This window comes from Mustela putorius, unplaced genomic scaffold, assembly GCF_011764305.1.
Source record: "Mustela putorius furo isolate JIRA1106 unplaced genomic scaffold, ASM1176430v1.1 tig00000081_pilon_pilon_pilon, whole genome shotgun sequence".
Classification (NCBI taxonomy): Eukaryota; Metazoa; Chordata; class Mammalia; order Carnivora; family Mustelidae; genus Mustela; species Mustela putorius.
The window spans coordinates 1,621,107-1,637,096 of NW_025421272.1; the positions used below are offsets into that span (position 1 = coordinate 1,621,107).

Genomic DNA, 15,990 nt, shown 5'->3' on the forward strand with positions numbered 1-15,990 from the left:
CAGCTCCTGAAAACATGTTCAGCCTTGCTGTGCATTTTTAACTCTTGAAGTGGTTGCAAATACTTAAAAATCAGGAAATTTCATACAGAACACAGGTTTCTGTCTTGTATTATAAAATAAGCTAGATTTGGGTCCTGGTTTCCTTCCCAGCAGTGTGGCCTTTCCTTTTTTTTTTTTTTTTTGGTAATAGCCAGCTGTGCTGATATATATCAATAGTCCCTATACATATTTTCATTTTGCCACCTTTGCTGTAGAACAGTGTTGTCCACTAGAACTTTCTGTCATGATGGAAGTGTTCTGTATCTGTGCTGTCCAACACAGATGGTTAGTCACACATGGCTAGTGAGCATTTGACAAGAGGCTGGTGCAACTGAGGAACTGAATTTTACATTTTATTTTAATTTATATTTGAATAGCCACAGATAGCTAGTAATCACTGTATTGCATGGAACAGGTCTAGACGTTTAAAATGTTACCATTGAAGTACTTATGGATATTCTAGAATGTCACATTTTCCTACCCTTGTTTATTTTTTTCCTCATTTTTTTCTATCCTTGTTCACTGGATTTTCTCATATATTTATTTGATCTTATTGTATGTCTATTTATTAATAATCTCTTCCTTTTTTTTTTTTAAGAGTGGTGCTGAGATATGAAAATATAAATAACCATTCAGAGTCAGGGGCTAGGATGGACATATGGAAGAGGGAGGCTGTACCTGTGGAGAAAATGTGGTTCAGTTGAGATCAGAAATCCCGAGCGCTTCCTAGGCATAGGGCTGTCCTAACATGGGCGTTCCTTGTCTAATGTCTGTTTTTCCTTCCCATACCCAGATGGCAAACTCCATGAGGGCAGGGGGGCAGAGGTTTGATTTGGAAGGATATTCCAGGGGCACCTAGGTGGTTGGGTGGTTGCCTTTGGCTCAGTCATGATCCCAGAGTCCTGGGATCAAGCCCCACACTGGGCTCACTGCTCAGCAGGAAGCCTGCTTCTCCCTCACCCTCTCCCCCTGCTTGTGTTCCCTCTCTTACTGTGTCTCTCTTTCTGTCAAGTAAATAAAGTAAAATAAAATAAAATAAAAGATATTCCATCCTTCCCTGATACTATAAAGCTTGGGAAACCTGGCTATGGAGCTGAGAGTTATTCCAAGCTCTCTGAATATGAGATTCTGTCATGGGTCCCTTTATGATGCCTCTAAATGCCCTCAAGGAGCCAGGTGAAAGGAAACCAGGTATGCCACTTAGCCCACTTTGTCTTCAGAAAAGACAAAGCAGTATGTTCTGTCTGCCACCCTCGAGGTACAGTTAGAGAGCTGGGCTGGCAGATGTGGCAGCTTTCTGGTGGCTGATGGTCTTCCAGCATCAGAAAGTGGGGCCGTGACAGGCACACAAGTTGGAGGTTCCTTGGGGGTGCCTGTTGTGGATGGTGCCAACCTCTAGGGCATCCCTGGTGGAGCTTCATCCCTCATCTTCTCCCATGGCTTCAGGCGTAAGGGAAGGGGGAATGGGACTGGGGATTGGTGTTGCAGTTTAGGGTTGGTTTATTAATAATTAACTAAATACCAGACTTTATTTGGGTTTCACCAGCTTTTCTTTTAATGTCCTTTTTCTGTTCCAGGCTCTAGTCCAGGGGCACCAAGTTGCATTTAGTTTTAGTGTCTCCCAAGTCTCCTCTGTGACAGTTTCTCAGTTTTTCCTTGTTTTTGTTTTTTAACAATGTGGAGAATCTTGAGGAGCCCTGGCTAGATACAATGTAGAAGGCCTCTGAATCAGGACTGACTTGATGTTTTTCTTCTGGTGGAGTTATGGATTCTTGACAAGAATAGCTCAGTGGTGAAGTATGCTTCTCCTCACATCATACTAGGGGGTCCATGGGATCCACACAACATCATTGGTTACAGGAGCCTTCATCACTTGGTGTTGTAGTATTTGTCAGCGATCTCCATTATGAAGTTACTGTTTTTCCCTTCCTATACTCTGTTCTTGAAGCAAGTCCCTAACTGTAGCTTACTCAAAAGAGGATGGAGAGATTCACCTGCAGCTTCTGGAGGTGGGGGTGTCTATGCAGGTTAATTGGAACCCCTCTGTAAGGAGGATTTGGAATAAGGTTCTTAAAATGGAGTTGCACCTGTGGTGCCTGGCTGGTTCAGTTGGGAGAGCATGTGACTCTTGATCTCCGGGTTATGAGTTTGAGACCCACTTTGGGTGCAGGGACTACTTTAAAATTAAAAAAAATAAAAAATAAAAAATAATTTTTATTTTTATTTATTTTTATTGCATCCAATACCAAGCACCTCCCACCACTTGCCTTTTCTAGGCCTCTGTGCAAATTCTGCCCTTCTGTCCATCCAACTTTCCTTGTCTCTCTGTTCATTCCAGAAAGGTCCTTCAGGTGGGTTACGGCAGTAAATGCAACCTCCAGAATAAAATGTGACTAAATGAGGAAATGTAGGAAAAGAAAAACTTAAGATAGGATATCATCTGAGGTCTTATAAATTATCTAGAGTTTAATGCTAAATTCAGCCCTGAACTATCTCGGAGCCAAAGAAAAGTGGGAAACATCTATTCTAGGATTCAGAGTGATCATAAGGTAAAGGCAAACCATTTGCCCTGGAGAAGCATAATCTTTCATGGTATTAAGTTCTAAGCAGTCTCTTGAAAGATGGACATTATACGATATAGTGCAGGGGGTCAGGAAACTATGGGGCAAATCTGACCCACATCTGCTTTTGTAAATAATTCTTACTGGAACAGAGCCACACCCATTCATTTACTTTATTGGGCTGCTTCTGTCCTTCTTACTGAATTGAGTAGTTTCAACAGGGCCCTGTAGCCCACAAAATCTAAAATAATTACTCTCTGCTCCTTTACAAAAAATGTTTGCCAATTTCTGATTCAGAGGGCCTGCTAAAATAAAGCTATAGGAATCATGTAAATTTCTGGCAGTTTAGGCTGGTTGGGCAATTCTCAGGTGCTGTAGATGAGAGTTAACCCCACTATAGGGGTCTGGAAGATAGGACCTAAGAGCTGGGTCTAGCCCCCATCAATTAGCTTCTTCTCTTTTAATTTTTTAAAAAATTTTATTTCTTTGAGAGAAAGAGAGCACATGAGAGGCAAGAGGTCAGAGGGAGAAACAGACTCCCTGCTGAGCAGGGAGCCCGATGTGGGACTTGATCCCAGAACTCTAGGATCATGACCTGAGCCTAAGGCAGTTGCTTAACCAACTGAGCCACCCAGGCGCCCTTCTCATTTAATTTTATGGTCTAGTACCTGTTTCTAAGTCTTGCTGGTTAGAGGCAGATGGTGATTGGTAATTGCAAGCTGCTTCTTGCTGCATTTCTCTGTGTGTTTATGGTGCTAGCAAAGTCTGTGTGGTCTTTTTTGGAAATATTGAGCCTGATGTAGGAGAATGGTTCTTTAAGAACTGGTGACTACTTTATTTCCCAGGGTGCATTCGGTTGTATCTGGAGGTATTTTTAATTGTCACAGCTGAAAATGGAGGGCTTGGGGGTGCTGGTGTTACCAGCATCTAGTAAGTGAAGGCAGGGTTGCTGTTCAACATCTTATAAGGTACAGGACAGTCCACCCAAAGACTCATCTGGCTTTTAGTGGCAATGGTGCCAAGTTTGGGACACCCCATTTTAGAAGGAGTGATTTTTACAACATCCAACAAAATGTTTGATAATAGAAGGCTCCCTTCTGAGGTACTTAAGAAACCCATATAAGAGGGACTAGGAGTCAGATTTTTCCTGGAGTGCTCTGGAAGTGCTGTTCTCTCCAGGTATCTGCTGTGGGGTACAGTATAGCCCTTCTAGGTGAACAGGTCATAGTCCTGCGCTCTCAAGATGTTTAAAGGGAATAAGACCAATAAAATATTACATGAAGCAAAAATTGGCAGCTGCCAGGAGGGGGTTATAGAGATCCAAAGTAGAGAGTGAGAGAGATGGTTTTCCTTTGGGAGCTGGGGTGAGAGTGAGTCAGAAGACATTTTACTGAGGAAGCAGCATTTGAAATAGCACTTAAGATGATGGGTTTTTAGCTTACAGTTGTAGGGAAGGGCACCTTGAGTCAGCAGAGCACACAGACGGGATTAAACACACGGGATCTGATTTGGCTGGAAATGTGTATGTGGGTGAGTAGCCGGCTGTGCAGGGCCATCACCAACCAGGGTTGTTTGTGCTGGACCTGCAAGGCTCTACAAGTTTGGTAGCTCATGGGGAGACCTGAAAGATTTCAGAGTCATGGAGCGATGGGATTAGAACTGCTTTTTTTTAGGAGGATGAAAATGGAGGTGGCTGGCAGGTAGTGTCTTCAGGGATGAGAGGCTGCAGTTGGTGGTCAGGTAGGAGACTGTTACAGCCTCTCCTGGGAGAATAGGCATGATGTGGAAATACATGTGAATCGGCGGAGGCGAGGCTGCAGAACTAGGCCTCTCTTTAGAGGTTAAGCTAGAGAAGGAAGGGAGCTACCAGAAGCCCCTGAGGATTGAGCCTGTACACTTAGAAGGTTGATATCCTGCTGACAGACACAGGAAAGGAAGGTTGGGGTGGCAGGGTAAGCCATAGTGAGGGAGGGCGTTTGCTAGGATATTCACCCGTTTGTCTCTAATTGTATTCTCTCTCTCCCACTTTTCAGTCTCACAGGAGTGTTGCCTTTCTTACTATTTCTGTGGAGATTTTTTTTTTTTAGTGTAAATCTGTGGCTTGAGTCAGGTGCTGGAGCCATTTTTTGGTTCTGGGGATTCACTGTGAATGGCGATTTCCTATCAGCTGTGGTGTGGGGTGCAGGAATTCCCATGGCTCTGATAGAAGGCAGCCCACATGAGACTGGGCTGGGCTCCTGTAGCTCTTCACCACAAACCACTGAGGGTTAAGAAGGAGAGAGGAATGGGGAGGATCACATATATAAATAGCCTTAAAGAATTTCATTGTTTTGTTCATTTTCAAATCTCCTTTAGGTGTCTGTGGACCAGACAGCTACCCCAGTACTGGACAGCACCAGTTTGGGGGTAAGCACAAGCCAGTCTGTGGACAGAGGCAACAGCCAGGCCTTTGGGAACTCCCAGAACTCAGGGGAACAGAGCTTCCCCCCTGCAAACTCCAGTGACAGCAGGTGAGACTCAGAATGGCCAAACTCATGCACTGGGGAAGCACTGGGGAGGGTCTGGCCTCAGAGGCTGTGGAGGCTGAGTCCAGAGTCCCAGATCCACTATCTGATTCAGCTGTGAGTTCTACCTGGAACTCTACCTGGAACTACCTGGAACTCTCTACCTGTGTAGTTCTACCTGGAAACCTGCTAACTCAGGTCTTAGCGGTACCTGTTTGATGGGGCTAAGGATCTGTGCCCTGCCTTCCTTCCTGGATAGCTGACAGGTGCCCACAGAGACCCAGGGAAGTTATCAGGCATTGTGCAGGAGTGGACTTTGGGGAAGGGATCCTGGACCCAGTCTATCCTGTTGAGTGTGGCACACCTAATGCCTGCCTATGGACAATCAGTATCTGCAACTTGAAGAAATGAACAGCAGATGAGTGGCTTGTTGTGCCCCAACCATGGCTGTCCTTTTCCTATTCCTGAGTATCTGAGGAAAAAAGAAGCTGCTTGGACCTCATTTACTTGAGAAAGTTAGCCCTAGGTTTTATTACGATTTGTCACATCTGAAAAACAACTTTTTGATTTCCTTCCCAGCTGTGTTAGCCTTCTAATATTCTGCCCAGTCTATTCTGGTTGCCTCACTGTCCTGCGACCTGAGCAGTCCTTGGTGCAATGGTTTCAGATGTGACTTCTGCATGCCTTTATCCGAGAGCAAAAGGGCCCCTGCGGCAGCTCACCTGGCTGGCCCCTGCCAGCGGCCACCCACTTTCCTTTCTGTCCCGTGGTCTGCCAGTTTTCCCTGCTTCTGGTGCAGGGCACCTCACTCACTCTGGCCAGGAGGGCTGAGGATCACTTCAGAGGCAGCAGGCAGCCTGGACTTCTTTAGTCTCTTTTGTCCCCCCAGGCCCAATATCCCCATCAAGCCTGGCTGATTTTTCGGCTCTGGACGTCGAGGAGAGTGGAGGGACTGCCTAGGGAGGGAGTGAATTTCTCTGCTTCCTCATTGAGTGGCAGGTTTTGTTCTGCTTTTGGAAGAAAAGAGGAACTGGGGATTCTTGGGCTGGAGATGAGAAGACCAGAAGTGTCACAAATCATGATGATGAAAATGACAAAGAATAGGTCCCATTTTGTGATGAAGAACTGACTAGCAGTTGGTACTGCCCCTGGGAAATGGGCTGCATAGAGGAGCTAAGTTCTCTGCCATCGAAGATGTTCCTGCAGGCGGGACAGCCTCTTGTTTGGACTCTTGTAGTAGGGACTCAGGACTTAGAAGGAAGTTCACTTCATGCGGGAGTGGGTGGTGTCTTCACAGGTTTTTAAATTTTTTTTTATTTTTATTTTTTAAATTTTATTTATTTATCAGAGAGAGAGAGGGAGAGAGAGCGAGCACAGGCATACGGAATGGCAGGCAGCGGCAGAGGGAGAAGCAGGCTCCCTGCTGAGCAAGGAGCCCGATGTGGGACTCGATCCCAGGACCCTGGGATCATGACCTGAGCCGAAGGCAGCTGCTTAACCAACTGAGCCACCCAGGCATCCTTCACAGGCTTTTTTAAACCTGAGATTCTGAAATGCTCCACGGAGTCCTGGACGCTCCAAATAGGAAGAGGCGGCTGAGACTGAGGAAAGGGAGAGGTTTTATGGATTTGAGGAGCTTCTGGAATAAGCTCCAGGTTTGGTATGGTGAGCGGCTAGGAGTGTCCCCCACCCAGTAATCTGGGCTCAGCTGTCAAGTATTGCATATGTTTAAAGCCAGACCACTGAGGAGGAACTAAGGTGATAGGTGGTAGAAAGTTCTGGGCTTTGGAAACAGGCAGACCTGGATTCAAACCCGGACCCTGATACCTCCCAGCTCTTTAACCTTTATCTGTTCCTTTAACCTCTCTGAGTTTCCAGTTGACATTACTGTTATTATGTTCAGTATTGTTCACCATTTGAGACTTTGTGGGTATCGCCCCTACACTTAATATTTTACACACATTAGCCTCATGGCACCCCCAAAAGATAAGGAATAGTATCACCCCCATCTTCAGATGAGGGAACTAGAGTCCCTCCAGCTGGTAAGCGATGATACTGGAATTCTCTCTCTCCTGCTCTTACCAGGTTACCTAACGTTCTCTGGTGAGATTAAATGGTGGGGAAGGCTTTGGGGGTGAAACCAGAGCTGTCCAGGGAGATCTCTCGGAAGTGGCTGAGGTATTAATTAAAAGGGGAGGTGCTTATTAAGGGAAACAAGTTTGGACACAAAACCACTTTGATTTTTTTTTTTGAATCTTAACATGTACGCTTTCAAAGTAGGAAACTCCCCATGAGATATCCCTAGGATATAGTGACCAGCATTCGCTTGAATGCCTTCAGTATCACTGTCATCCTTGGCCTCCAGCTCTGTAAGAATGGTTCCTGAAGGTCATGCTCTTGACCGCACCCGTGTCCCCATGCTTTGCTGACTGGACATTCTGTTTACAGCTCTCAGCAGCTGGCAGCAAGCTCCTTAACTTCATCCTCCACCCTGACGGAGATCCTGGAAGCCATGAAGCACCCCTCGTAAGTGGTTTGTTATATGTATGAGTGCAAGGGTAGGAAGATTTCAGAGCCCTGAGACACAGTGATGCTCGGGCAGTGTGATTTGGTGGATTCAGCTGGCTGTATTGTTCAACAGCTGTGAGACCCTGGATAAGTTCCTTGATCTCTCTGAGCCTAGATTACCTTGTTTGTAAAATGGGATACTTGTGGTTAAGTTGCAGGCTTAGTGTAAGGATTAAGTGAAATAATTATGTAAATTACCTAGTACAATGCATATAGGTAATTCTCTTAAGTGTCAGATTCCTCTTCCTTCATCTTCTCCTTTTCCCCCGTAACACTTTCTTTTGTCCGATCTTGCAGATTTCTGTGGGTTTAGGAATAGTGAGAGAAATTATACTGCGTGGAGCCTTACTTCAGAAATTAAATGCTCTAGTGGGAGTCCCTTCTTTCTCACCTTCTCTTTTGCTTGTTGCCACCATGCACACATACCCTGCTCCCTGCCTGCCATGTTGCAATTCAGGACGGGAGTCCAGCTGCTCTCAGAACAGAAGGGCCTCTCACCGTGCTGCTTCATCAGCGCAGAGGTGGTGCACTGGCTGGTGAACAACGTGGAGGGCGTCCAGACACAGGCGATGGCGATCGATATCATGCAGGTGAGACAGCACTGGCAGGGCCCATAGGACCGTCTGCTCAGGCCCCTGAGAAACCAGAGCTGGTCTTTGAAGCAGCTGTCCTTTCTAGTAATGGGATCTGTGAGTTGTGGTAAGGCTCTGCTTTTAGTAAATATAAAGCCTGTCTGCAGTCCATGAACGTGCAGGTCTTGATTTGAAAGACACTATACCTTGACTTAAAAATCCAGCAGAATTTATCATCTGAACTGAAGTGTTCTGGATGGAGTCTGCGCTCTTGAACGTTGGAGGAGTCTGTGAAAGATTCCCAGGGAATGCCTTCTCTCTGACCTCCAGCCCCCATTTCGCCCGGGGCTACCTCCTTCTTATTCAGGATCCAGGTCTCTGCCTCAGGGACCTTCTGGTGCCCTGGTCTTACTGTGCCAGAGCACTTAGCACAACAGAAGGAAGATGCTGCCTATCTCATTTCATTGTTTCCCACCTTGACTGGGCTCCTTGAGGGCTGAGCTATCTCTTGTCTTCCCATTTCCAAATCACCCTGCTGTTTGGCACACCGTAGGCACCCAGCAAACACTTGCTGAATTTAATGGCACTGTTCAGAACTGGAATCACACAGGAGAGGAAAAGAACAGGGAAGGTCATGTTGGCTGATGGGGTTCATGCTGTCCTGTCCACACAGAGGCCCCCACTGAAAACAGTCCCAGCTAACTTATCCCTGAAACATAAAATCAGTAGCTGATTTGAATAAACACGCAATCTTCATTTCCCTCTTCGAGGGTCTCATTAGGCTGTTTTACATGACCTTTACCCATCCCTGAAAATCAGATTTTCCTTTTTACATGGTAGAATACTTCTACAGCCCTTAAAATGAATGAGCATGAAGGATGCATTAACAACATGGACAGTGTCTGAAGCATGATGTTGAGTGAAAATCCAATATGCAAACTGATAATTGTATTATGCCATTTATTTAAAATTTACAGTCTCACAAAAACACCTCATATTCTCTATCAGTCCTTGTGCATATAATAAAATTATTAAAAACATACATGAGAATAATGTTATACTAACCATTTATTTCTGGGGAGAGAGGAAGAGGAGTGAGACATGGGAGGGTCCACAGAATATTTTGTTTTGTCTTCTAATTAAAGAATCTGAAGTCAATATAGCAAAATGTTAAGTTTGTTGAAGTTGGGTAGGGGTATACCTGGATCTTCTTTATACTTTCCTGTATGTTTGAAATAATTGATGATACTATAATAAGCCTTTGAATTGTGTAATATAATTTACATCAGGTCCAGCATTTATCCTAGAGCAATCATCATGGCTGATGGGGGTGAAGAGTAGGGTCTCCTTAATGTTCTGGTCACTTCCTCGACTCCAGGGAACTGAGGGCTGCACCTCAAGATGTCCCTCCACAGTAATTTCAGAGTTTCAATGTGTCTCCTTCTAGAAAATGCTGGAAGAGCAACTCATCACACATGCATCTGGTGAAGTCTGGCGGACCTTCATCTATGGCTTCTATTTCTACAAGATAGTCATGGACAAAGAACCTGACCGAGGTCAGAGATAACGTGAATGCTGTTGCCCATGGGGGCAAGTGTTTTTCTTGGTGACTTGCTTTGTCAAATGATGGTGGTTCTTGAGTTCCTTGTGTGACTTTGTATTCTAAGTAGACAGATCTGTCAATTTTCTGAGCATTTGTACTTAATTTACGCATAACCAGAGTGACGAGTATTTCTTAAAGCTATGGTATGTTCTTGGTCAGAATGGTGTGGATGGAAGATAAACCTACAAGAGGCCAAGGGATCTTGGTGTGAGGAAGTTCCCATTAGCCATTTTTGGTTACTAATTTGAGTAATAGTGCTCCCTTCCTGCCCCTATCCAGTGCAGGTGGTTCTGAGTATAGACAGGGTCTGATCTGTAACTTACAGCACTTTTTACTTGCTAGACCCCCATTTCTTACCCCAGAAAGACTATCAAATCCTAGCAAGTTTTCTAAGATACATTTTAACTTTTTTCTTTTAATGAGAAAACATAATTCCAAGAGGGAACCCATTCCAGCAAGGTCAGAGGTAGCTCATGTCGTGCTTAAGGCACCCAGGATTCAGAGCCATGACTCTAGTCCACCCAGAACCCACAGGGACCTTGGCTGGAGGTGACTCCCATCCTGCAGACAACTGGCTTCTCAGCCTCTGGGTTTTGGGAGTCTGATGAAGCGGCGAGCACCTTCACTGTGCTCTTTTTTATCCAAGAACATGTCGGAAGTGGATCTGTGCAGGATTTTTCCTGGTACCCAATAGCATGTCCACGGCCACCTCTCCCCTTAAATTCTCACTTGGACTAATACCAATTTTACCTTCAAGTTGGGGGGAAAAAACCAAAGCTGGTTACTGTTACCTGCTCTGAAATTAGAGATATGAAACTGAGGGAAGGAAAATCTTTTTTAATTGAAGAAAAGTTCACGCAACATAAAATGAACCATTCTGATGGGAACACTTCTCTGGCATTTAGTACGTTCCTGGTGTTGTGCAAACCCACCACCTCTGTCTAGGGTCCATATCGTTTTCTGGACCTGTAATGAACCCTTGTATCCAGTGACAGTCACTGCCAAACTCCAACTTCCCCCACCCCACCCCTGGGGGGATCTGCTTCCTGTCTCTAGGGAGTGGCCTATTTTGGATATTTCATTCAAGTGGCACCCTATAACATGTGGCCTATTGTGTATGGTTTCACTCACTTAGCATCGTGTTTTCAAGGTTCAGCCCTGCATCGGTACAAAAATGAGCATTTGTACTGAGGGCACTTTCTTTCCCCTTTGCTTTTCCCAGTGGCCATGCAGCAACCCACCACCTGGCACACAACGGCAGTGGAGGACTTTGCCAGCTTCCAGCGCAAGTGGTTTGAGGTGGCCTTTGTGGCCGAAGAGCTCTTGCACTCCGAGATTCCTGCTTTCCTCTTGCCCTGGCTGCCTAGCCGGCCAGCCTCCTATGCAAGCAGGCACAGCTCCTTCAGCCGCAGCTTCGGAGGGCGAAGCCAGGCAGCTGCGCTTTTAGGTAGGTGCTCAGCTCAGATGGGGCCTGGGGATGATGCCGGGAGCTGAGGGAGAAGGGCAGTCAGCCAAGGGGACAATGCCACATGGACCAGGATTAGAGCCACTGCGCCTGTCATACAGGTAGTCTGTCCACAAGGTGGACTCTTGTATTAGCTCCCACTGACCTGAGGGGGTCAAGATCGTTATTATCCCAACCAAGAAACAGTGTCCAAGAACTCTCAAATCAGGGCACAGTGCTAAACCTGCATAAACAGGAGAGAATAGACAGTGGGGCCACTTTTCCCGAGAAGCAGCCAGACTACAGGGCTTGTGAGCTGCTGCTCACTCCTGGTTTAGGACCTGCCAGAAGCCTTCCCAGGACCTTAGTGTCTTAGGATGTCTGAAGAGAAAGGAATCTCAGAGGTTATCCATTCCAGACACTGAGGCTGAGCATGAATCTTTCTTCCAGCTTTCTTCCCCAGATGTGCTCACCACATCAAGGGATGTAAACTAGGAGTCTTCCCTCCTTTCCTTGGTGCCTGCAGTTCCAAGATAGGGGTGCACATTCACGTATTGAATGGTAGTGACCTCTGTTAGGAAATGGGACCTCTGCTCTCAAGGACTGGACTGGTGGGTTAGGCTGTAAACGTCTTTAGGCAATGCATGCTCTAGGCAAGCAGTCACAAGATTTTCCTCAATGGCAGGTTGGAGAGATCCTAAAAAACCTCTGGAAAGAAGGGAGGAAATGTGACATAGATCAAACTCCAGGGAAATTCCACCTTCTGCCTAGTTTGCCTGGAAATGCCCAGCTCATTAGAATTCTTACCTAGCTGGTAGAATGGAAATGCTAAGAGTCATGATGGTTTCCAGATCGTCAGATTCACTTGGGTCCAGATGTAGCTTTGAACCTTGCCTTATACCTTCACCCCAGCATGCCCAGCACTGTGTGAGAGAATTGGGGGGGGGCATGGAGAAGACAAAACTATGAAGAGAGTGGCTCCCCTAACCCCAGTAGTCACAACTTACCCGCTTCCTTGCATTGCATTTTTAATTCTGCCCCTCCTTGAAGTCTTTTGGAAAAAAAGAGGCCATCTACTCCCTACCTACTAGTTACCAGTAGCACACCACCCCCTCCCCCCTGCCCTCCACACCACCACCCAGTGAGGCAAAATATCTCCTGACATTGTCCAATGTCCCCACTTACTCCTGGGTCAGAGTTACTGCTTTGGGAACTGTCCTCTTTGCATCATCATTCTGGTTTTGGAGGCTCCTTGACAGTTTCTGCATATGCACATCCTCATTAACAAAGTCTCCTCCTTCAGCAGGCTGGTGGAACCCTCTCCTGTCCGCCATAGTCCTAAGCTTAAGGTGAGATTCAGATTATTCATTTTAGCTTTGGTTCTTAGTTACTTCAGAAAAATTGCACTTAAAGAGGAGCACCGTATGGAAAAAATAAGTCATCTTCTCAAAACAAAGGGAGAGTAAGGAGGAAGAGAGGATTTAGGTCTTCATCAGGTGGTTTATTAAGCAGGTGTCCTTCACTTGGGGTTTGCATGTGGGCGTTACGGTGTTGGCATTGATTCTGAAACCAGAAGGAATTTCATATGTTTGCCTCTTTTCTTGAAGCTGTCCTTTCATTAGTTTTCCAGTGGCTCGCAGGATTATAGTAGAATTTCATTCATCCGCTTCTTTTCCCGTTAACCCCCACCCCCCACAAGTGTGTTTCTTACCACTGCTAATTCTATCTAGCAACACCCCTCAGACCTCTGTGTTAGGATAGGAGCTACTTCTTCCGAGCCTTTTTTTTTTTTTCCAGGTTAGAATGTAGACATTTACTTAAGTGAGAAAGATGAGTTATCTTTGAATTGGACTGTCCTCAGTGTTGGTTTTTTCCCCCTCAGGAAAGAAAAAATTAATCTGGTTTATAGGGGGAAGAAGAGGTGTGTATCATTTATGACCTGCTTCCCTTTCTGTTTTTTTCGGCGTGTTCCTTTTCCAACCTTTCAGATTCTTAGTTGGAAATCTGCTTGTCTTAGCAGAAAGACATTCTGATATTTCTGATGGGTGCCACAGTCCTGTCTGCCCTGGCCCATGGTGGCTCCCACTTCTCCCCTCATGTTGTCATTTGTCGCCTACCTGTGAAACTACAAGGGCATCTGAGACCCAGGGAGAAGCAGCACTGTATCCCTTAAGCCCACTCACACACCCTTGACTTCTCAGTTTTTTCTTGATAACCCCACTGGGTCTCAGGGTCAGAAGAGGCTGCCACACACCTCGGTCCAAACCCTGATGTGTGAATGGTTTCCATCCCACTCCTAATAAGTGAGGAGCCAGCTACTCCTTGAAAACTACCCCCAACACGGCACTCACTCCTGTGACTGACTACTCTTTCCATTTTGGGGCAGCTCTGGGTGTGACTATTGATCTCTGGTGCCCTACCTGAGACTGCAGTCTCTCCTCCTCTAGTGGCACTCATCCCCTCCCAGTTCATTGTCAGCCCCCTTGCTGTGACCCGGGGCAAGGACCCTCAGCCTGTTCCTCCTCTGGGTTTGCCCCTGTTTACTGCAACTCAGTGTAGCTCACTGTCCCAAGGTGAGTAAGTTTGTTCTTATGCAACTAAGGAGTGATTCAGAGAACTTGCTGGAAGCTGCAGCACAGCTGGGGCCTAAACCTTTGTCAGCATTGTTAGCCTACTGGCCATGTCTATACTGTCGAATCTCATCCCTGAAGTAGTGAAAGCTAGTGGTATCTTGAGCCTGTAACCACTTGGCTGAACGGGACACTTCCTTGGGCTTCCTCAGACTAGGCCATTCTGAACTGAATATGCCAGATGGGAGAGAGGAGATGTGTGAGGTTCTCTGCTGGTGTTTACTGAGTGCCCTTTCTGTTGTGACCCTGGCTTTTCCCCCTCGGGAGGACTACCCCATCCAAGACGAGAGAACAAAGCTTTATTCCTTTGATTGGGGCTATTAAGTAAAAGGCTACTGTGGTTGGGCCATGAATCAGGAACACAAGGCCGAGACAGAAACTAGTTCTGATGAGACTTCTAGCATTGAAGCCACCATGTTCTTTAGCCTCAAGTGTCCCAGGTGGCTGAGCAGTGCCCATGGGAGTCATGGCAATGCCTCATATTGAGCATTGCTGAGCTTGTGGCTTAAATGGGGGAGGAAGGAATAACAGGAGGGTTTCAAGTGGGGTGGCTAAAGAAGAAGGAAAGAGGGGGGGTAGTCTGCAACCTCCTGGCAGCCATGTTTTCCTTGATCCTCAACCCTCCTCCAGGAAGCAGCTGGGTGGACACCACCTCAGTTTGCAAATGAGGAACTAAACCATTAGAGCTGAAGCCCTGTCCTCAGGGGCACCTGGCTGAATGGCCGAGCATAGACCTTCCAACTCCAAAGGAAGAACATTTCCCATTTTGCACATTCTGGCTATGTGAGCATGATAAGCTGTATACCCAGCAGCTGAATATCAGTCCACCCCGGGGCCATTCAGCATCCTGGCTGTAGCTCCACTGCTGCTCAGCAGGAGCTGATTAAAATTGCTGATTCAAGAGCCATTTTATCCTTGTCAGTGGTAAAAGCCACTCAGGGCTTCTACCTGCAAAACCCAGAACTAAGCTGATGGCTTCAGATAATGGGATACCTTTGGATTCATGGGGCTGAGGAGAATGAGGAGCTGATAATAGTTTGTAGAAACCCGACGTCTGGCACTGCCCAATCAGGCAGAGCAGAGTCCTGATCTTTCCATTACTTCTGAGCCTCCTTCAGGCCTTCAGTCTGGTCAGGAACTTGATTGATCCATCCTTAAAACATCCCTATCTTGGGTTGAACAGGATTTCTGAGCAAGAATTCCAGATAGGATGAGCTAGTTGGATACTAGTGTAGAATCTGAGCAACATGCCGTTGATGGAACAGGGTGTTGAAATTCATTATGAGGTTTCGATGCTTGAGAAAAGATTCTAGAACTATTGTCTTCCTGGGCTGAAACCAGAAAAACGAGACTTCCTCCTCCTCACTGTGGTCTGGGCTGTCTGTCCCATGGTGTCCCTTTGTGGGTCACTGGAGGGGGAAGATCTGGGGTTCAGCCTGGCTGAGGTTCTGACTCTGATCTTGGTCAAGGCATTTCTCCTTCATGGGCTGCTGTTTCCTCATCTGCAAATGAAGGAGTTGGAGCCAATGAGGGGAGGCAAACTATGGCTTAACCGGCCAAATCTGGACTACCATCTGTTTGTTTGTTTGTTGTGTAATAAACTTTATTTTTAGAGCACTTTTAGGTTCACAGCAAAGTTGGGTGGAAAGTACGCAGAGTTTTCATATACTCCCCGCCCGAGCACATGCGCAGCCTTCCCCCACTGTCTATGCCCTGCACCAGAGTGGGGCGTTTGTTACCGTTGGTGAACCTACATTAACAAGGATCCCCCCGGGCCTCTGGCTTACATTCGAGTTCACTGCTGGTGTTGTATATTTTGAGTTCTGATGCACGTGTAAGGATGTGTATCCACCATGATAGTATCATACAGAATAGTTTCACTGCCCTAAAAATCTTTCTGGTTTTGTAAATAAAGTTTTACTGGAACACTGCCTGGCCTATTCATTTACATGTCTCTGGCTGCTAGTGCACTGCAATGGCAGGATTGAGTGGCTGAAATAGAAACCACAGAGCCTATAAAACCCAACATATTACCAGGCCCTATGTAGGAAAAGTTGACTGACCCCTGA

The 15,990-nt window shown here is 46.3% G+C and overlaps 1 protein-coding gene and 1 long non-coding RNA gene across 14 annotated transcripts in view; one reads left to right on the top strand and one right to left on the bottom strand.

Moving 5' to 3' along the window:
• The window catches only part of DEPDC5 (DEP domain containing 5, GATOR1 subcomplex subunit), a 137,138-nt gene that overhangs the window by 108,343 nt on the left and 12,805 nt on the right, over nt 1-15,990 (top strand). For all 13 annotated transcript variants that reach the window (XM_045067719.1, XM_045067779.1, XM_045067747.1 and 10 more), the window contains 5 exons: nt 4,956-5,110; nt 7,553-7,630; nt 8,130-8,262; nt 9,692-9,800; nt 11,070-11,294. In XM_045067719.1, coding sequence (XP_044923654.1) covers nt 4,956-5,110; nt 7,553-7,630; nt 8,130-8,262; nt 9,692-9,800; nt 11,070-11,294 — 700 coding nt within the window. The remainder of the gene's footprint in view (nt 1-4,955; nt 5,111-7,552; nt 7,631-8,129; nt 8,263-9,691; nt 9,801-11,069; nt 11,295-15,990) is intronic.
• LOC106007236 lies at nt 12,106-15,193 on the bottom strand. The gene is made up of 3 exons (XR_001181873.2): nt 14,915-15,193; nt 12,477-12,634; nt 12,106-12,214 (listed from the first exon to the last, which is right to left on the bottom strand). It is a non-coding gene; the product is annotated as an uncharacterized LOC106007236 (long non-coding RNA).